This window comes from Mytilus edulis, chromosome 8 (assembly GCF_963676685.1).
Source record: "Mytilus edulis chromosome 8, xbMytEdul2.2, whole genome shotgun sequence".
Classification (NCBI taxonomy): domain Eukaryota; kingdom Metazoa; phylum Mollusca; class Bivalvia; order Mytilida; family Mytilidae; genus Mytilus; species Mytilus edulis.
Genome location: NC_092351.1, coordinates 9,855,904 through 9,878,076, shown reverse-complemented (window position 1 = coordinate 9,878,076; position 22,173 = coordinate 9,855,904). Strand labels below are relative to the sequence as shown.

At 35.1% G+C, this 22,173-nt stretch overlaps 1 protein-coding gene and 1 pseudogene across 1 annotated transcript; one reads left to right on the top strand and one right to left on the bottom strand.

Annotated features, from left to right (window-relative positions):
• Positions 1-595: 595 nt before the first annotated feature.
• Positions 596-20,984, bottom strand: LOC139484753 (uncharacterized). Its single transcript, XM_071268673.1, has 2 exons — positions 20,703-20,984; positions 596-4,586 (listed from the first exon to the last, which is right to left on the bottom strand). The coding sequence occupies exon 2, from the start codon at positions 4,574-4,576 to the stop codon at positions 2,606-2,608; it is 1,971 nt and encodes a 656-aa protein (XP_071124774.1). The 5' UTR covers positions 4,577-4,586; positions 20,703-20,984; the 3' UTR covers positions 596-2,605.
• On the top strand, positions 5,686-6,425 carry LOC139483937 (uncharacterized; annotated as a pseudogene).
• Positions 20,985-22,173: the final 1,189 nt, after the last annotated feature.

The window sequence follows — 22,173 nt, the reverse complement described above, 5'->3', positions numbered from 1 at the left end:
ACAACGGAATCTTAAATGAAACAGCACCTACCTCAAAAACTTCATTTTAATTAAATTTTATCCGAATTTGAAGCGTACACGTAACGAAATAATCTTTACCTTGAAAATTTCCATTCGTATGACGTCGTGTATTGCCATGACGTAAATTCGCCAAATCATTCATGAAATTTCGCGGAATTTTATTAAATTTAATTTTTTGTACATTTTCGAAGCTTTAGTGCAATAAATTTTTTTTTTTTTTTTTTTTTTGTATATGCACTAGAATAGTCACAACTGTTATGCAATTGTTTTTTAATCTCAATTTGCTGAAAATCCCGGGATCACTGCAAGCTTGTGTATCGCGCATGAATAGATTACAAAAGTAGTTTCGGAAACATATGGTTTATCGAAGTGTAAACTTAGAGAAAAATTCTAATTGACCAATCCAATTCAAGTATTTATAGATATGCAAATCATATAAGAATTATAAGGAAATGTCTGTACCAAATCAGGAATATGATCATGTGATGTGTTTGAGCTTTTGATTTGCCATTTGATAAAGGACTTTTCGTTTTGTATTTTTCTTGGAGTTCGGTATTTTTGCTATTTTAAAACTTGGAGTGTTATCTATGTGGGCATATATCATCATTTTTATACAGATACCAATATATATCTTTATTTACCAAAGTCATAACAACTATAGGCATACAACATATAAACTACACAAAGTATACATAAATAGCAGAAGGTAGTGTGAAACATATTACAGCATGTTAGATCTCAATTTTTGTGCACGAAATATAAATTTACCCAAATTACTTAATTCTCTAAGACTATTATAACTCATTAATTGTATATATTTATACATAGAGGGTTTTCTCCAATAATATGGTTTTATAAAATAAGATCTAAGACCTTGATAAGTATGACATTTTAAAATGAAATGCATCTCATCTTCAATGTCATTTTTACAAAAACTTTAAGTCTAATACCTCTTGGAATTGCAGAATAGCGTCCACATTCTATAACTAAATCATGACTACTAAGTCTTATTTTGGTAATACATGTCTTATAAATAACTGGTATTGGTTTACATGAATAATTTTGTAAACAAAAGTTTTGAACTATATATCTATAACTTGTACATTTAACTAAATTATTCATTTGGCTGTCAAAATCTTGCTTCTGACGACTAAACAGGCGTTGTTTAATTATCAAGTAAAAACTACTGGAGAGCTTGCTATCTAAAACTAAACTTTGATTGTACCAAATATCACCTAAACCTATGCTAAGCAACTCATTTTTAATAAAATACAACCAATTTGTCTTATTAATTGGACATTTTTGTAAATCGTCATATAAAAAACAGTAACAGCTTTTCAAAATACAGTTTGTAGTACATAACAGATTAAACAAGTATTTAAAAATGCGACATTTTTTGGTGTGTTATTATGGTAATCTACCTAGCTCATAGTACACCATGACATTACTAGTAGAGCTTTTTACTTTCATAATATTTTTACAATAGCCCAGATGTATCCTTTCTATAGCTGGTGCCTTGTGAGCACCCCAAATTTCACAACCATAACAAAGTACACTGTTAATATAAGTATCAAAAAGTGAAAGTAAAGTTACAAAATTCAAATAAATATCTTGTACATTTCTCCTTAAGGCAAATACAGCTTTTCTATCCTGTTCTGATTATATTTACCAAGATAAATAAACCTATCTACAACTTCTATTTCCTGGTTTTTATAATACCATTTTCCATTGTCATGTATTTTTCCACCCTTTCTAAATAGATCTATTCCTATAGTAAAATTTAAAAGTACAAGAAAGTTTAAACTTTTGGAATTAATTCTGATACCCCTTCTTGCCTATCTTTTAAATTGAACCAAATCGGAAATGTGTAATATACAAGTTAACCATTTCTAAAAGGAGGTTCAGATACCTTAACAAGCAGCACATATTTTGCAGTTTCTAAAAGTGAATTCTAGCTTTAAAGTTCACATTTATATGAAAGAAACAGAGGAAAATGTGTAGTTAGGTTACGAATCTTTTAAATAACATACTTCAGACGTTCACAAGACATCAACATGTTAATCATGCGTATTCAATATAATATTTGATTTTGTTTTACATATCATTTGTGTTTAAGCTTTGAACTTGCAATTTGTGCAAAACTTCAAAAACCATCAAAATAGTCTCATTTTGAGATTTTGTCATAAATATTCAGATATTGGCCAAGACTTTACCCCCAAAAGATATTTGCTTCAAGATACATATAACAAAAATATAATCTCTTTGGTAACGCATTGGCAAATACCGGTATGTATTTTGAACCAAAATGACATTTTTAATTACATTTTAAGGTCAATTAAGACATGTTTATGACGTCAATGCGACATAACAAATGAACTTACTGCCCCAAAATATCCAGGCTATCTTAAGTAAAAAAAATAACATGATTTTGAAAGTCTTGAATAATCTTAATATCTTTGCAATTTCAGATACCCGATGGTTCTTTCATTTATGTCATCGTGGTCATTTGGTCTCGAGAGGATAGTTGTCTCATTTCAATCACACCACGATTTTTAATTTCTAAACTTACCCCTCTTTGTTTTTTTTACTTTGTTAAAACTTTTATAACGAATTTGTTGAAATCCGAGATTCTGTCCCGACGTCCTTTACAATGGTTGTTTGAATATGAATCCGTTCGATAATTACACAAAAGGCAAACATAATATGTTCTTGAATTTTCAGAACAACTGTTCATACTTCCATCACATTGGTGCTTTCCAAATTCTTCTTTCTTTGTACTTTGTCTTCCTAGGAGGAACAGTGTGTGTTTAACCCGATTACAAACAATTGCCTGCAATCCATCAGCAAATTTTTTATCATATCTATAAACCATATCAGTTTCCATCTTTAGTGGATCTAATAGTTGTATGCCATCTCTAGTTGCCAGATAAATATTCCCAGTATTGTCTATAGTTACTCTCTTTAGGTCTGCAGGATGGTAAGAGAAGATTTCAGAGCCATCGGCTTTTAACAAACAGAATTTACGACCGTCACGGCATGCAAAATTACCATTTAATGACAAGCCAAACCAACTGCAATATCTGAATGTAGTCTGATCCATTAGACAACCGATACGATTATATTTGTACAGCATGTCCCCAGATGCTATATATATAAATTTTTCATCAGTGGCTAATGCTTCGAATTCATGATCAAGTTTTAAGCACCATTGTCTTTCCATGGATTCTGAGTCCAGTAGTTCAAATCTCCTTGTTTGATACAATAACACTGCCTGTGTTGATTTAGGAATGCAACTGAGTGCCATATTATCATGTGAATAACTATAATTACTTTCGTTGTACAAGTCACAGTAGATGTCCCGTCCATTGATATATGTTAGTCCTTTGTCATCATACATGTATTTTACAACTCTGTAGTTGTTTTTGTACTTTGCTAATTTATTCTCTTCTGTTTGTTCCTCTAGTATGTTTACGTGACCGGCAATAAGTAAACAATTGTCATTCTTAACAGCAAGCCAAACTTTAAGCAAATTCAATTTTCGATATTTTTCATTTCTTTCAACAAAATCTTTTGGGTCAAGTTGTATTTGCAAGGTTTCTTTCAGCATTGGGAAATGTCGTAAGCATTCTGTTGACGTTAATGAAGTATGTCTTCTTTGATTTGAATTCGTTTGAGCTGCGTTATTGTGATATTTTTTATTTGTGGAAGGTATCCTTACTTTTCCTGAATTAACAATCTCGTAATGAACGGAAAGGAACCCAATTGCTTTGATTGCATCTAATTCATGACTAGCTTCACCAAACTTTATCATTACTCTGGATGCTGGTGGTATTTCTTCAAGCAGTCCAATAGTGTTGTCTTGTTTTCTTCTCTGTTTCTTTAGAAATGAAAACAATCTACTTTCAGATCCATTATTAGCAATAAACTTCAAGATTTGTTCATCTTCTTTGATTTCTTTTTCAGTTTTTAGTAAGGCAGTAATTTCTTCCTCAATTAAAATGTTGTTCTCTTTTTCGATCTTTGAAAGTTCATGTAACAGGACGTTTTCTAAATTGTTGATATGTTCCATGAACTTTGATTTGGTATTAGCTATTTCCATTCTGATTCTTTGTTGTTGTTTTATAACGCCTTCCTTTGCACTTTGCCTTTCTTCGTCAATCCCTTTCATAGCTTTCCTCACTTCTTGCATCGTTCGTCTGTTAGCTAAATACATTTCAGACTTTCTTATCCCCTTTGCCAAAATATTCACATTCGAAACTTGATTACAGTCCTTATGATCTGACTGGAGACATGTATGGCAGCAAATAAGATCGTGTTCTAGGCAAATAAAATCTTCTTTACAACCCGGATGTTTATCACATTCAGGAATTAAGAGTAGTTTAGCTTTTTCAATAGATAATTCGGTCATTTCAGTGACATGATGGTGTTGTGTTAATTTTATTGCTTTGTGATCCTTAAGACATTTCCCGCAAAGCCCATCCTCACAATCACTACACCAGTGTGTTAACTTAGATACAATGTTTCTTCTCTCACAAGGGTTGCAAATAGATTCCATGACAAACAATCTGAAGAATAGAATATTATTATAAATTAGTAGGAATAAGAGCAGCGCATGCGGTTTATTTTTCTGGAGATAAACAATATTGTTATCTTTATTCAAAATATCGAAGTTTTCACAACATACAGGAACAAGAAAGTATTACTTGGAACTCAATGTCGTACTTTTTCAAGAAAATATATAAGGAAATAAAGAGGGCAAAGAGCACTTGCTCGATCAATACAGAGCCAGTCCCGTTTGGTTGTATTCAACTATCCCGCGCGAAAAATGAATAGTCTGTTACTAAGTGTAATGCATATCAATTATGCTGCGAGTACTTAGTTACCTTTCACTCAGGCCGTTGATAATTTGTCAACCACTAATATTTCGTAAATTTGTAATTTGAGATTTTAAACGTGTTTTACTGTGACCATACATGAGAAATAAATACACCAAAGGGATATTCAAATTTATTAATAAGAAGACAAACTGACAACGCAATGGCAAAAGACAAAAGACAAACATAATCACCCACAAAACATGTCACAGAAAACTAAAGACTGAAGATTAAGAACGCCCCCTAAGAAAAAGAAAAAAAATATGAACGCCAGAAGTGTAAGCATATCCTGCTCTATTAGTGGTACCCGTCAAATTGCTCATGATAAGTACGAATTCGATGATAAGTACCAGTTGTTGATGTTATTAGCGAGGAAAAGAAGATAGGATTGTGGTTACGATATTTGGAACATTTCCATGTTCATCTGTGTGTGACAGAGTTCCAAACCGATCAACCAACTCATCAGACTCCGTAAAACTTTTAGGAGGAGCAAATGCGATTGTGAAGGACCACTTAAGTAATTAATATATTTATTAATAGTATCAGAAGCGCATGTCTGTGTTTGTTTATGTTCGACACGTGTTGATGAGCACATGGTTGCATACCTGGTTTGTTATTGTATGATTTGATTGGCTATTGTATGTCGCAATGCAGGTATCCTATCCGTTTGTGCGAGGGTAGGATCGTGATTCTCGTGCAGAATTTTATTATAAATAATAGATATTTTTATAACTAGTTATTCGACGTTCTGCCATTCAGAGTAGCATACCTCCGTTTCGTTATACATATAATGACCGAATACCACTCAGACGACGAGGATACCTTGCTTTTGCACGAGCCACCCGTACGTTCAGGTGCCAAGTCTAGTTCTGTACCCCAGATAAGTGATCAAACTTTCGAACTTTTTACTTCATATTTTGATAGTAAGATTTCTTCTTTGAAGAACGAGTTAGTCTCCGGGAACGACTCCCTAGCTAAAAAGCTCAAGAAGGAAGTGTCCGTTAAGCTTAAGAGTGAGGGGAATCAGATTCAATATTCCTTCAACTCAGATATTGTTTCCGAATTGCAGAAACTTCAGAAACGTACATCCGCGGAAGATTCCGTAAGCACCAACTTGATATCGGGCCTTATTCTAAAAATCAACAGGAGGAATAAATTGAGTCGGATTGCCGACAAGTCGCCAGCAGGCTGGTCCACAGTCCGAGAATACGAAAGTGATGACCTGGCATCAGACTCAGAAGATGAAAAACGTTTGCGGCAAGCAGGGCCCTCAAGACAATCAAAGAAAAGAAACCCTGTGGAGAACCGTACTCAAAGCCGTCCGCCACCGTTTCTAGACCTGCCAACTCTACTGATACTAGTAACAGTTATTATCAGCCTTACAACGCTACCCAATAGCCCTTTCCAAAGTTCCGTCGCCGCGAGTCGACCCCATACGACACCTGTTACGAGTGTCATCAAATTGGCCACTACAAGAGGAACTGCCCAAAAGCTACAAACAAACCAACCTTTGGAACCTTGTCAAAGTGAAAAGATACAAGATGAGTATATTACTTTTGTTGACAATTTAATGTTATTTGGTCATTTTAATGTTCTCTTTCAACATGTTAAATATTTTGATAATATAGATTTTTCAAATATCGCTAAAGGAGTAAGATCAAGCTTATTTAAGCATATAGAGTTCTGGAAACACATTGGGGCCAACAAATTTGTGTTGGACACCATTGAAAGGGGTTACATAATTCCATTTATGAAACAACCCCCTCCAATGAAATTTCGGAATAATAAATCTGCCTTAGAAAATAGTTTGTTTGTAAATGAAGCGGTAACCGAGCTAATTAACAATGGCTGTATTCTAGAAGTACCATTTCAACCATTCGTGGTTAATCCTCTCAGTCTTGCTACACAGAAGACTTGTAAAAAGCGTTAGATTTTAGATTTAAGTGAATTGAATTTCTATGTTTTGAAAAACAAGGTAAAATTTGAAGATTGGAAAATTGCAATGGAAATTAGGATATTTTCATTTGGACATCTGTAAAGAACAACAAACATATTTAGGTTTTTCCTGGAATAACAAGTTCTACTACTTTTCTGTACTAGCTTTTGGTTTAAGTAGCGCCCCCTATATATTCTCTAAATGTTTGAGACCAATGGTAAAGTAATAAAGTATTGGCGAGAAAATGGTGTTAATATTGTTCTTTATCTGGACGATTGATTAGGCATGGATGAAGGTTATCAAAATTGTAAAGATACTTCTGAATTTGTAAAGTCATCACTCAAACTTGCTGGATTTATTGTCAACGAAGAAAAATCAATTTTTGAACCAGTTCAGTGTTTAGAATGGTTAGGGTTGATTTGGGATTCAAAAGATTTTACTTTAAAGGTGCCAGAGCGCAGAATTTATGACACTAAAGATTCTCTTGATATTATACTAAAATCATTTTCAAATTTGAACGCACGTATGCTGGCTCAATTTGCCGGAAGAATTATATCAATGTCACCAGTTATGGGTAATGTCACAAATTTAATGACGAGGCATATATATTTCGCAATAGAAAACAGAAAAACATGGGATTCAAAACTATATTTAGTATATGAACAATGTGTATTAGCTGAATTGAAATTTTGGCAGGAAAATTTGTTGCCGCTTAATGAGAAGCGTTTATTAAATGATTCTTTTAAATACCGAGAATTATAGTATATTCAGATGCAAGTAATATATTAGGTGCATATACTGTTGAATTGAATGAAAAGATTTTTCATTGTATGTTGAATGAAAATGAGAAAAAATTGAGTTCCACTTGGCGTGAACTCAGGGCTATTCAGTTATCGTTGAATTCGTTTGAACCCGATCTGAAATGTAAAATAGTTAAATGGCATACAGACAACCAAAATTGTGTAAATATAATCAATAAAGGCAGTACAAAGTTACATTTACAACATTTAGCTAAAAATTAAAAATATTTTTAGAATATGTACAAGGTCGAGTATCACGTTGTGTCCTACTTGGATACCTCGATGTGAAAATTTCAAAGCTGATTTCATATCTAAAATGGTTGATATTGATGACTGGCAAACCTCGTTTCAGTTTTTTACTTTCATGAATGAAACTTGGGGTCCTTACACAATAGATAGATTTGCTAATTTTCATTATACAAAATTGAAAAGGTTCAACTCAAAATTTTGGAATCCAGGAAGCACTGCTATTGACGCTTTCACTCAAAATTGGACTTTGGAAAATAATTGGATTGTTCCTCCGATACGTTCAGTGGCTAAAAGCATTAAACACCTCATTCTCTGTAGAGCTGAGGGAACATTGATCGTTCCAAAATGGCCATCATCGGCATTTTAGTCTTTGATTTTTAATAGAAGATTGGAATTTCAACCTTACGTTATAGAAGTTCTTGTTTTTTCATTAGGTCAAAATATATTTATTCAAGGACAGAATAAAAAATCCATTTTTGGTACCAAGCATTTTAAGTCTGATATACTGGCAATTAGGATGAAAGCGACTTAATGATGTTCGAATTTATGTACATTTTGTTAATTGTTTACAATATGGGAAATTTGCATTGTAATGCAAATTTGGTTCTGACACGGCTATATATGTTGATATAGCAAGGTTTAGTGACTAGTACGATGTACGATGTACACGAGATATAAATAAACTCATCATAGATACCAGGACTACTTTTTATATATACGCCAGACGCGCGTTTCGTCTACTAAAGACTCATCAGTGACGCTCGAATTAAAAAGGCCAAAAAAGTACGAAGTTAAAGACAATGAGGACCAAAATTTCCTAAAAGTGTTGCCAAATTCAGCTAAATTTTAAGGTCAAAGGTCAGTGATCTCAAATCAAACGCCCCCAGATCAATCACTTGTATGGTTGTGGAGAAATACTGATTTCAAATACATAAGGGGAGAAAACTCCTATAAGGGTTAACCAAAACTCTTCGACTTAAATAGGTTGAAGTTGCGCCTTATTGTAAACAGTCATTTGGCAAACACATCATATCATTTACTGTCAGTTTCTTTTGAATAACGATAACAAGCAAAAGTCAAAATTTATAACATGACCTTGACCTTTGACCTTGACCTCAATTTCCTTCAAATGGACCAAGGACTTCATATCAAAAGACTGTAGGCCTCTGCGACTTATAACGTATGAACTTATCCAACAAATCGCCTATCTTAATAAACAGCTGCGCCATGAGCGCATGATACGCCCGACGTCTTGTGTGGAAGTTTTATGCAATAATCATAAATAGTTTCTGAGAAAGTTTTAAGCAATAACCATATATTGTTTTTGAGACACGGCGGGACATGTGAAACCCCCAACCCTGTTTTTTTTTTACAAAAAACTAAATATCACTAAAATAAAATTTTGAATCAAAACCAAAAAGTATACAGATCTTTAGATTAATTTAACAAAGAAGTTTTAAGCAATAATCATAAATTATTTTTGAGATACGACTCGACATGTAAAAAAAACCTCCCCTGTTTAACAAAATACTCAATAACTCCAAAATAAAGTTTTGAATCATCACCAAAAAGTATACAGATCTTTAGATTAATATAAAAAAAAGTGTGTAAAGTTTTAAGCAATAATCATAAATTGTTTTTGAGATACGGCACAACATGTAAAAAACCCTCCCCCTTTTTTACAAAATACTCAATAACTCAAAAATGAAATTTTGAATCATCACCAAAAAGTATACAGATCTTCAGATTAATATAACAAAGACATGTGTAAAGTTTTAAGCAATAATCATAAATCATTTTTGAGATATGGTGCGACATGTAAAAAAAACCTCCCCCTTTTTTACAAAATATTCAATAACTCAAAAATAAAATTTTGAATCATCACCAAAAAGTATACAGATCTTTAGATTAATATAAAAAAGAAGTGTGTAAAGTTTTAAGCAATAATCATAAATTGTTTTTGAGATACGGCACAACATGTAAAAAAAACCTCCCCCTTTTTTACAAAATACTCAATAACTCAAAAATGAAATTTTGAATCATCACCAAAAAGTATACAGATCTTCAGATTAATATAACAAAGACATGTGTAAAGTTTTAAGCAATAATCATAAATCATTTTTGAGATATGGTGCGACATGTAAAAAAAAACTCCCCCTTTTTTACAAAATACTCAATAACTCAAAAATAAAATTTTGAATCATCACCTAAAAGTATACAGACATTAAGATTAATATAACTAAGAAGTGTTTAAAGTTTTAAGCCAAAATCAAGAATCGTTTTTGAGATACGGTGCGACATGTGAAAAAAAACACCCCTGTTTTAGTTACAAAGTGCCGTAACTCAAAAAGTTTTAATCTTATTTTCACCAAAAAGTATACAGATCAATTGACCAACATAAGAAACAACTATGTTAAGTTTCATGAAATTTGGATAAGTCGTTCTCAAGTTACGATGCGACATGTTTACGCCGGACAGACGGACGGAAGGACGGACACCGGACATTTGTATACCATAATATGTCCCGTCAAAATTTTGACGGGCGTATAAAAAGGGAAATAACTCTCATAAGATGTCTTTCGATCACTCAAGTCAAAATTAAGCAAATCATTCTTAAGAGTAGACGAACAATTTGGTGAAAACAGTTTGCTAAAATCTTTTACGGTTTTAGAGATATAGTGATAACAAGAAAAAGGGGACGCGGGGAGATAACTCCTATAAGAATAAGTGTTCGGTCACACAGGGTGAGTTTTGAAACCCCCATTACTGTACAACATCAATGGTCAAAAACCCATTCGATATGTTGTAAGACAAACAAGCATCTCAGACGGCAGAAGAAAACAAAAATAATCAGAAGAAAAACAAAATGTCTTTCCACGAAAAGTGAAAAGACCTAAAAAAAAAAAAAAAAAATAGTATACATGTGTTGAGTTTTATTGACTAAATAATTTATGTTCGGTTAAGCTTGGCGAATTAGAACATAACTACTTATTGATAATATAGCTAACGCTGGAGAACCAGGAAAGCCTGATTCTTCGTGGCAACACACATGCGCTGTTGAGACAAGAGAACAAGAAAGGAACAACATTTAGCCGTATGTTCAACTAATGGTGGAAGATATTATCACAGATGAGGTAAATCAGAATGATATCACGAAAGCTCAACTAGAAGGCATTTATTAAAGAGAAGTATGATATACAGACAGTTTTCGTCATCAAAACACAATAAGGTGAGTTGTACTCAGTTAGTATTTCCGAAATCTTATCGCGAGACAGTGACGGGATTAGCACATGAGTCGATTATGTCAAGTCATATGGGCACAAAGTGTACCATTGTCAATTTGATAAGAGTATTATCAACTTTTTATTGGCCAGGTGTTTCAGCAGGTGTAAGCGCTTTTGTCAGTCTTGTGACATATGCCAGCGTACAATTCCTAAAGAAAGGTACCTTTACAGTCTATGCCGCTGATAGATAACCCATTCAAATGCGTGGCGGTTAGTCTTATAAGCCTCTTTTTCCTTGATCAGACACAGGTAATAGATATATACTGACTATCGTAGATGATGGTACAATAGCTTTGAAGGATATTGAGACAGGGAGCGTGCCGAGGCATTAGTAGCCTAGCTTATTCTCTAGAATAGGAATTTCACAGAAAATGTTCTGTATGGGCAGTCAGTTTATATCTAGGCTCATGGCCGAGGTAAATAGACTCATATCATTTAGACAGTTGACTACAGTTTATCATCCTATGTGTAATGGGTTGGTAGAAAGTTTCAATGGAAGTCTAAAACTGATGTTGAAAAGAAAGATAGGGACAGGTATTTAAATGCTTCATTGTTAGTTTAAACATATTTATTTATAGTGGATTGGGAAACAAGTTATATCAACTTATATTAATCCCTTTCCACTTTGCGGGTGCGAGTGCTGCGGCATTAACCTGCTATTTTTCGAAATCTACAAGGGTGTCTTTTACGTGCAAGAGATATGGCTCTCTCTTAACACGGGTCAGTCATTTATCGTCCTCTTCCGACGGACTATCATCGTTTCCTCAAGACCATGATCGGTAATGGTGTCAAGGGAGAGCCAAAAATTCAGTTCCTGTAATTTTTCTCCCCGGAGCGGGGATCGAACAAGGAACCTTAGTGTTAGTAGTCCGATGCACTACATTTTGTAACTGCTTCATTGTTTGCATACAGAATAGTTCCACAGGAGAGTCTGAAGTTTTCGCCTTTCGAGCTTGTGTATAATAAACAGGAAAGAGGACCAATGACACTATTAAGGAAGCTATGGACTAAAGAGATATACGATTTTGAAGTGCAGTCTACATATCAGTACGTGATAGCTTAAAGAAAGGGATAAGAAGCTACATGAAAACTTGCTCGAAGCAATTTAGCTTTTGCATCAAGGAAGAATAAAGTATATTACGATAAATCGATCAAAGAAAAGACAAAGGTGTTGTACTCTTACCTACAGATAAGAATAAACTACTTATGCAGTGGGAAAGTCCTTGTACCATTGTTGAGAAATTTAGTAATAAAGGATACAGATGAGTGAGAAGATAAAAACGTTACATGTAGAAGAACGCTGAGCATATTGATGTTAATCCTGACTTGGATAAAAATCAAATATTACAGGTAAAGGAATTGCTGTTTTCATTTCCACAAGTCTTTACTTATAGTTCAGGATGTACCGCTTTTCTTGAGCATGACATTTAATTGTCCAGTGAAATGCTTATCAGGATGAAAATGTACCCTATTCCATATAGTATGTCAGATGTTAGACACATTGAACATTGGGGTTAGTAAAATGTTAGATCTTGGAGTCATCGAAGCATCTGCGAATCCTTATGCATCATCAATAGACATTATCAAAAAGAAGAACAATACAAACAGATTTTGTATTGATTTTAGATCGTTAAATAGCTAAACTTTGTTTGATGCGGAACCAATGGTGAATGCAGAAGACATGGTTTTGAATTTGGCAGGACATAAGTACTTTTCACCACTTGATATGTCAAAAGGCTACTAGTAGAAACCTTTATCAGAGAACGCCAAACTTAAAATGCATTCCAAACAAATAAAGATGTGTGTCAGTTTCGTAGAATTCCGTTTATTTTGGTTAATGCACGAGTTTCCTTTGGCAGACTGATGAGAAAATAAATGATTTCATGATTTTAATACTTTGGGTTTTTATAGGGTCCAGTCTGATAAACGGGCTCTAAATCAAAAAAATAAAACACTGTTATATTGCACACATTAAAGAACACCAAGGATTTAATTTTTGAAGAAATCAAACAAAGTTTAATTTTGGACACACATTTGCACCAACTTTGAAAACCAAGCACAAAATCTAAAAATCTAAAACACTTTGGATTGACCATATCAAATAACACAAACAATTAATTTTTAATTAAATCAAACAATGTTCAATTTTGGACCCCAATGTTGACCATCTTGAATACTGTGTCAAAAATTCAAAATTCGTAAGGGTTACGCGGAACCCAGTGTCTCGCCTACTTTTGCTGTTAATCGCAGGCTTAACAAAAGTGTGGAAAATTTTCTTCTCGATACTATCTTTTGATTGTAAAAAGCTTCTGTACAAGTTTGGTAAAAATATAATAAATGTTTTAAAAACTTTAACTGCAGACTGTATGTAATGTTAACTGGAAGAAGAAACTAGTAAGTCCATTTATAAGTTAAATACGGAAAAACAGGATTTTTTTTTTAATTTACTTTTGGATACAATCTTATGATCATAGACAAGCTTTTGTCCAAGTTTGGTACAAATTCAGGATACTTTAGAAAAATTATTAAAATTTAAAAAACTTTAACCACAGAGTGAATATTTGTGGACGCCGCCGACGACGACGACGACGCCGACGACGGAATGTAGGATCGCTTAGTCTCGCTTTTTCGACAGAAGTCGAAGGCTCGACAAAAATCTATGCTTAGATTCAGCATATCAAGGAACCATTGCCATTTTTGTCGAGCCTTCGACTTTAGTCGAAAAAACGAGACATAGCGATCCTACATTCCGTCGGCGTCGGCGTCGTCGTCGGCGGCGTTAACAAATGTTCACTCTGTGGTTAAAGTTTTTAAAATTTTAATAACTTTCTTAAACTATCTTGGGTTTGTACCAAACTTGGATAGAAGCTTGTTTATGATCATAAGATAGTATCCAGAAGTAAATTTTGTAAAAAAAATAAATCCATTGTTTCCTTATTTTACCTGGATATTGACTTAGTTTTTCTGCCGGGAAATATTACATTCACTCTGTGGTTAAAGTTTTTAAAATTTTAATAACTTTCTTAAACTATCCTGGGTTTGTACCAAACTTGGACAGAAGCTTGTTTATAATCATAAGATAGTATCCAGAAGAACATTTTGTAAAAAAAATAAATCCATTGTTTCCTTATTTTACCTGGATATTGACTTAGTTTTTCTGCCGTGAAATATTACATTCACTCTGTGGTTAAAGTTTTTAAAATTTTAATAACTTTCTTATACTACTCTGGATTTGTACCAAACTTGGACAGAAGCTTGTTTATGATCAAATGCTAGTATCTAGAAGGAAATTTTGTTTTCTTCCAGTTAACATTACATTTAGTCTACAGTTAAAGTTTTTAAACATTTATTAGATTCATAAACTATCCTCGCTTTCTACCTGTTTCTAAGCCTTGTACAAATAACAAATGATATTTCGAGACAATGTATGGTTATTCTATATATATAACTCTTTAATAAGTATAAAACTTGAGCCATCAATAGGGATAAACAGATGGCTTAAAATCCTCAAATACAAGATACTCTACATATGAACTAATTGTCAGTACCAACATATTTTTGAATATATAAAAATATTTAGATGGAAATAATTACAACATGTTGTTCCAACAGAAAAAGTTGTTATTACTGTTGAAAGTAACTACATGCAAGACAGATAAGTGTTATTTTTGTAACCAAGAAAAAGATAATACATGTCTCAAGCCATATGAATATTAGGACCGTACGCGTACTGTCTTGTACGAGCTGGACCATACATGTATTTGGACCGTATAGATATAATTATGACAAACATTTATCAAAAAACTTTTTATTGAGTTTTACAAATTATTATTATTACTACATGTATTAGATGAATAAAGTGAATAAGAGAACATTAAATCAATTGAAATTAAATAGTTCTGTATTTAATTGTCTATCTAAAGCCTATTTTAGCACCCTCGCCCCGGGTGACACTTGCTACCACAAAGAACGTCAGATTTTTTACATTTACATATTTGGTTCATGGATGTTCCTTTGCATTTGCATCTCCCATTTATCAAACGATTTTTTTTTAATTCTATCAGTAAACAGCTGGTTTGACGGGTTGGATAGTTCCTAGATATTCTAAAAATGTGTCTTCCTACATTATGTTTTTTTGGACTTCCAATAACTTCAATTCAGTGAGAATTATTCAATTGCATGTATATGTAAAGACTTAAAAAAACAGGAGATTAACAGATTAAATTAGCGCGACTTTTTTTCCGAATAGTTAAAACATTTAGTTTTTATTCCAATTACAATTGAACTTTTTATATTAATTCGAGATTTCAGTTACTTGACCCACTTCTTAAAATTAGGCAGACCGTACGCGTACAGTCCGACCGTATGCGTATTAGTAGTATAGTGCGAGGAGTATGAGCCCTATGAAGGTGGACGTCGGACGCGAGACGTTATAGTTAGACCTGCGCGCGTACACTAACGCTATATTTGGGCCTCAGCACGGACATCAGAGTTGGACTCGACATGGGGATGCATACCTAAGGATATGACTCACACGAACACCGTATTTGGGTGCAGAGGCTATAGTTGGGCTTAGGCGCGGACGCTATACCTAAATATTGGACCAAGCTACCCTCCAAGGTGGACGTTACGTCACACCCTTAAAAGTGTACGGTATACCCTCCAAAACGGACGCGAATTTTAATTAGCTAAACACTAACCCTTTCAATCCAACCCCTTAATAATAAGTCTGTGATAATTCTGAAAAAGAAAAATTCTACCTCTTAAAATAGTTACTACTAAGACATGCTTTTAACAACTGTAAGAATATATATATGGAAGTGTTTAACGACCTTGACTGGCTTTTCAGCCCTCGCACGGTCGGCTCGATGCCGGAAGGCGTTTGGTGAGCTTTAACATATGTTGATGCCGTGGGTCAGGAACAAGTAGTGGAGGACGCAATATGTAGGCCGCCATCTTGGTTTTGGCGAGTTGTTTTTGGTTTGTTGACTATTTTGTTGTTAATTCTTCACTAACGGCTGCTTTCAGGGTCAGTTTGGTCAGCTTGGCAGCCCGCTAGCCTCGATGATGGGAGTACTGGTAGATGAATCGTGGACGTAGTTCTAAAGATGACAGGAAGCGTTATCAGGACCAAAGCCGTGAGGCAGTGAAATGAAGGTCGTAACACCCAACGCCTAGGATACAGCCCTCGGACGTTAATCGGCATAACATTCCCCATGATACAATGGTTTTGGAGTGCATGTTAACGCGGGTACGCCAACTACTACGTCTATCTGTACGGCATGGATTGGTTTCAGTCACCTTAAAAGTAGTAAGTCGTTGATCATCTAACTGTAAACCCTCATCGAAGATAGTGGGTAAAGGAGAGCTGGCCCACCACGTCCGTTCAGCTGTAATGACTGCATGGGACGTGATGATGTAAGAATTCCCCAAGATTATACTATTTATATTAATCAGATAAACTGTCAATCAATCTAGTAGGCGGTACTATAAATAGATGCACGTGTAAAGATAATTGGATTCAAATGTTTGATATCAATTCACATGATTCATAAAATATCTATCTTTTTTTTCTTTTTTTTTTTGATTGCTTATCTTATTAACATGACAATCGTGAAACATTCAGTAGTATTGCTTTTCGATTTCTTTCAACCACTTAATTAATATCATATGGCCCTGATTAAAATGACACCTCAAATAATAAGATTAAGAGATAAAGCACATCTGGTGATTAAAATAAGTATCTTTATACACTTTCTTTCAATAACATGTTTACAGGTGTACAAAGATGAATCGTGGGAATGTGCATTATTGGAGGTGTCGTTCATACCGCAATTAGAAGCCTCAACGAGACGTATGTATTTCTGTTCCGATTTCGTGCACCAGTCGTACGTGAGGGAAACGGCTCTCCCTTTTCTCCAGTCGATACGGTTATTGAATGAAGATATCACGGACGTGACGTTTGAGAAACCAATCTATTTTCCGGTCACCAGGAATGAATAGATTGTATCACATCGAATTTGTGTTGAGAGACGATCATTTGCAAATATGTCGTCTAAAAGATGACCACGTATTTCTCTTGCTACATTTTCGTAGGAAGAATCTATAAGAGGAAACTACACATTCATATTTAGGACATTACGAATATGTATGTTTAATTGCAGTATTTGCCGTAAAGTATATGTGTGGCCGCACGATCTTCAAAGACATATGAGAAGTAAGCATTCTTCCAATGAGTCACTATACCAGCCAGATGTTACCCAGCAGCAACAGCAGCAAAAGCAGCAGCAGCAACAGCAGCAGCAGCAGGAGGCTTTCGTGTTTAGACACCCTTTTACCACCTCCGGTCCCACCTCCTGCGGAAAAACTCATTTTATGAAAGATGTGCTTCAACACATAAAAAGACTGTGTAGTCCCAGTCCAGAAAGAATTGTTTGGTTGTATAAAAGGTGGCAACCTCTTTACGAGGAAATACAACGTACAGTGCTTCCACGCGTTGAATTAATTCGTGGAATTCCTTTTGATCTCGAAAGGGACGATTTTCCCGATCCCAACATTCGAAACATGATCCTATTACATGATCTCATGTCAACCTCGGCCAAAGACTCCAGAATAAATGATTTGTTTACGGAAGGGAGTCACCATAGAAATTTATCGGTCGTCGTTTTGAATCAGAATATATACTTTGGCAAAGACCCCACCCAGAGACGAAACTGTCATTATCTCGTTCTCTTTAATAACCCCATTGATCGTCAACCCATCATGACGCTGGGCCGACAGATGTATCCTTCTCGAGGGGACTTCTTTCTCCGGAAATTCGAAGAGGCAACGAGGACACCTTTCGGGTACCTTCTGGTTGACCTAAAAGCTAGAACCCCGGAAGCCTCCAGATTACGCACAGAGGTCTTGCAGATCGGTCAAGGAGAGACACATGATGAAAAGAAGTACACCCATCTCTCCGAAGACGAAAGTTCGGTTTCGTCAGACGAAGACATGGCCGACGAGACAACAGACGTATCGTCGGACGATGCTGAAAGACGAGAAGATCTCAACGCCTGTCGGGATTGTGGAGTAGTGTTTGCTCACCTACGTGGATTGGAAACCCATAGTCAGCAAGGGTGTGGGAAGAAAAACGGCATTGCTCTTCCGATGACCGGGAAAGATGTAGAGGATGCTTTGAGCGGATTGCCCGTGACCGTGTGCTGTGCAGAAGACTTACCTAGCTATGTGAGCGACAGGCCTAGAACGTTTGTAGTCAATACGGACAACTGTGACCAAAAGGGCTTTTTATTTTCCCGCATCGGTTCTACCCGAATTTTTCGACTCCTTATGACGATACCCGGAAACGTACCAACACTATTTTAGAAATGTACTCATCGTGAATGGACCGGAATACTGTGTGATTGACAATCAAATTCAACCCAATGATTCAAATACCTGTGGCTTGTATTGTATTTATTACGTCAAATTGAGATATCGAGGACTCGAGATGAAGAACATTATCAGTACCTTTTCATCCACTGACTTGATTAAGAATGACAGCAAACTCGTAGCCGTATTTGGTTAAATACAAAACAAAATAATGATACAAAAAAATAAACAAAAAAAAGAAGAAGAAAAATAATGAAATAAATAATAAAACAGGAAAAGAACAGAAAAGAAAAGAATCTTAAACCACCTATATGTATATGTAGCAGGTCTCAAGTCCTGAACCAGATCTGGTATCTGGAAGTGTGAGAGAGATTTATCCGAACACCACTTTCTAGAGTGTGACGTAACGTCCACCTTGGAGGGTAGCTTGGTCCAATATTTAGGTATAGCGCCCGCGCCTAAGCACAACTATAGCCTCTGCACCCAAATAAGGTGTTCGTGTGAGTCATATCCTTAGGTATGCATCCCAATGTCGAGTCCAACTCGGATGTCCGTGCTGAGGCCCAAATATAGCGTTAGTGTACGCGCGCAGGTCTCGATTTCAGGTCCAAATATAGAGTTGGTGTCCCGATGTCCGCTCGAAGGCCTAAATATAGCGTCCGCGCGCAGGTCCAACTATAACGTCTCGCGTCCGACGTCCACCTTCATAGGGCTCATACTGCTCGCACTATACTACTCGTATTTTTAAAAAGTACGACAATAACCCCCAAAAAATCCCAACCTTCCTATTGTGGTATCAAACATTGTGCTAATTATATAAAAAATGTAATAGAGATTCATACACTTACACTTTTAAAAGTTATTGTCTGTTAAGCCGACACCAAAAATGTTTTTGTTTAGGTTAGACCCTTTGTCCCACAATTCCTAATTATATAAACGGCTATGACAATAGCCCCCAAAATAAATCCCAAAGTTCCTATTATGGTGTGGAACCGATAATATTTTGAACGAAGAAATATCTCTCAGGGAACGACCATTTAATTTCAATGCCTATGGGGAGGGGAGGTTTTTTTCCTAAATAAAATATTTTGATTCCTATTTGATGAAAATGAATATTCTGGTCAAGCAGATGACAAAGCAAAATATTGTGAATGCAGATTTCCCCTATACCTTATAGTGTTAAGTTTTGAAAAAAATAATTTGAGTGATAGCGTTGAAAAACTAAAAGAAATCGGACGCAGAACCCCCCCCCCCTTTTTTTTGTAGTTAAATGGTTGATCCCTTATACTATTGTTTTTAAAATAAGACCAATAATTGTTTTGTCCCTTTCCGGTCCCTAATATCAAAACAGTTAAGACAATAACCCTCCAAATTGCTAAAATGTCTTACACATCTATACATTTATAAATACTAAAGTTATTGTCTGAGAACAAATTTTACCGTAAAATTTACCTTATTTTGCCCATAATTACAAAACCACAAGAACAGAAGCCCCCAAAAACAATCCCAACCATCCTTTAGTGGTATGAAACCTTGTGCTCAAATTTCATAGAGATCCATTGATCAATTGATTGTAAGAAAGCTTTTCGGTGAAGCAAACCTTATCAAAGTCATTGTTATTAAATTTCGTTATTTCTCTTGAGAGAGACTGAAATTATTGCGAAAAATGGTGAGTTTTAGGATTATTGTCATATAGGGAAATGACATGAGGATCTTAAACTGACCATACCTGCATAAAATGTAATTAAATCCAGTAATCTACATAAAATTTGCGGAAGTGGATGAGAAGAGAAGAGAAGCAGTACTCGATGTTTAGTGTGAACATGACCCAAGTGAAACCAGAATGCGATATTCTTGCGCAGTTTTTCGACTTTTTAAGAAAAGAAAAGCATTTACAAAACAGAATTCTGATTTTCGAAACACAAAAAAGAAACAATGAACAAGACGTTTCTGACTGTATGAATAGCTTAATCGAATAAATAGTATAATACTTTATATTTCAATTGTTATGTTCACTCTTAGCTAGCCATTTAAAAATCTAATCATGCACCGTGTGCAACGTCACGGAAAATACATAAAATACACAAAAAAATACTAACAAAAGATTTAAGACAGAAATTGTCGATCTAAGCGTACTTTGCCACCACAGAAACAAGTAAAAACTTACATTTCTTCCGTATTCTATTCCACTGGATGTTAAATGAAGGTCCAATACTTATTATATATCAGCATTTCTTCATGTTGTTTGTCATTTCGGTTTAATTTAATGAAACAGTGATCGGACATGTTTTAACTAGCATGAACATTAGCGAGCAAATGTATTTTTTGAAAGTCGTGGCCTTGGAACCAAGTTACAACAGGATATCAATCCTGTTCGAACAAAGTCTAACTTTAACAGGTCGAGAACTCTAGACTTCTTTACGTCAGAATATATTTGCATAGTAATTTCCCAAACACAAGGCCAATACGGCCTTGAAGAACTAACCAATCAACTCAATGAGCTACAATGCATCGTGGGCTACTACAAGTTTACTACAACCGGAAAACACGTGGAATTAGTGGAAGAACTGTCAACTAATATAGTGTCTGGGATTCTCAATATATATGTTTTTGTTCTGCGAATGTGATTATTGTAAAATATATAACATAATCTTCAATTTGCATGCTCAGATTAAAAAAGTATCGTTCATACCCGCCAACTGTCACTATTTGCGGGGGATTTCCCTCATGGAGGCTCCCAAGTGGAAATTTTGTAAGAGCAATTTTGTCCACTATTCTAAAGAAAACAATTAATTTAACAATGGCTATGAGCTTGTTAAAGCAGGAAGAAACCAAAAAACCACATTAGAATATATTTGAAGGCCCCTTTATAAGTTTTGTAGGACTATAAGAACCATCTTTCACGTAAAACCCCCATGGGCATTTTGATAAGTTGGCAAGTATGTATCGTTTACGGGCTTCACTATTCGACTTTCTTTTTCGCCTTGTTAAAGTTGTTGAACAGGTTTTTTCCCATTGTTATGCATTGTACCTGTGCAATAATTTTAGACCTGAAACAGTGAAATTTCAGATGAAATGACCACTGTCCACTATGAAATTTGTTGAGCTCTTTTAAACCTGTATAATGTCATTCCGAAATCATTTCTGCCTAGAAAAACACGAAAACTGTCATTGAAACACTTCTTTCTGTACTGGATGTGTAAGATTTTTATCAGGACCTGAACTGAAAGTAAGAACATCATTATATTCAGTATGCTAAAAAAAATGTTATGAAAGCGGCAGGGGGGATCCAGCCATTAAAAAAAGGGGGGGTCCATGCCTAACCCATGCGTGCAGGACAAATGGGGGGGGGGGGAGGTTGCAACTACATGTCCCCATTCAAATACATTGATCGTTCAAAAAAAGGGGGGTCCAACCCCCGGACCCCCCACCCCCTTGGATCCGCCACTGAGCGGGTATGGTGTATAGCTTAATACATTTTGTACATGTATAGCTTCATCCATCGATAAAGTCTGTTTGTTGCTAATTTTATCACAAAATATACCTCAGAGGTTTTTTATCGTTCAGCTGCTGTCATGTTGAGGTATGTGAAATATCTTCAATATTTAAAGCCTCTGGATCACAGTGAGTGCCATATT

Coding starts and splice junctions, on each gene's coding strand:
- LOC139484753 (XM_071268673.1), bottom strand. CDS start 4,576: ATGGAATCTATTTGCAACCCTTGTGAGAGAAGAAACATTGTATCTAAG.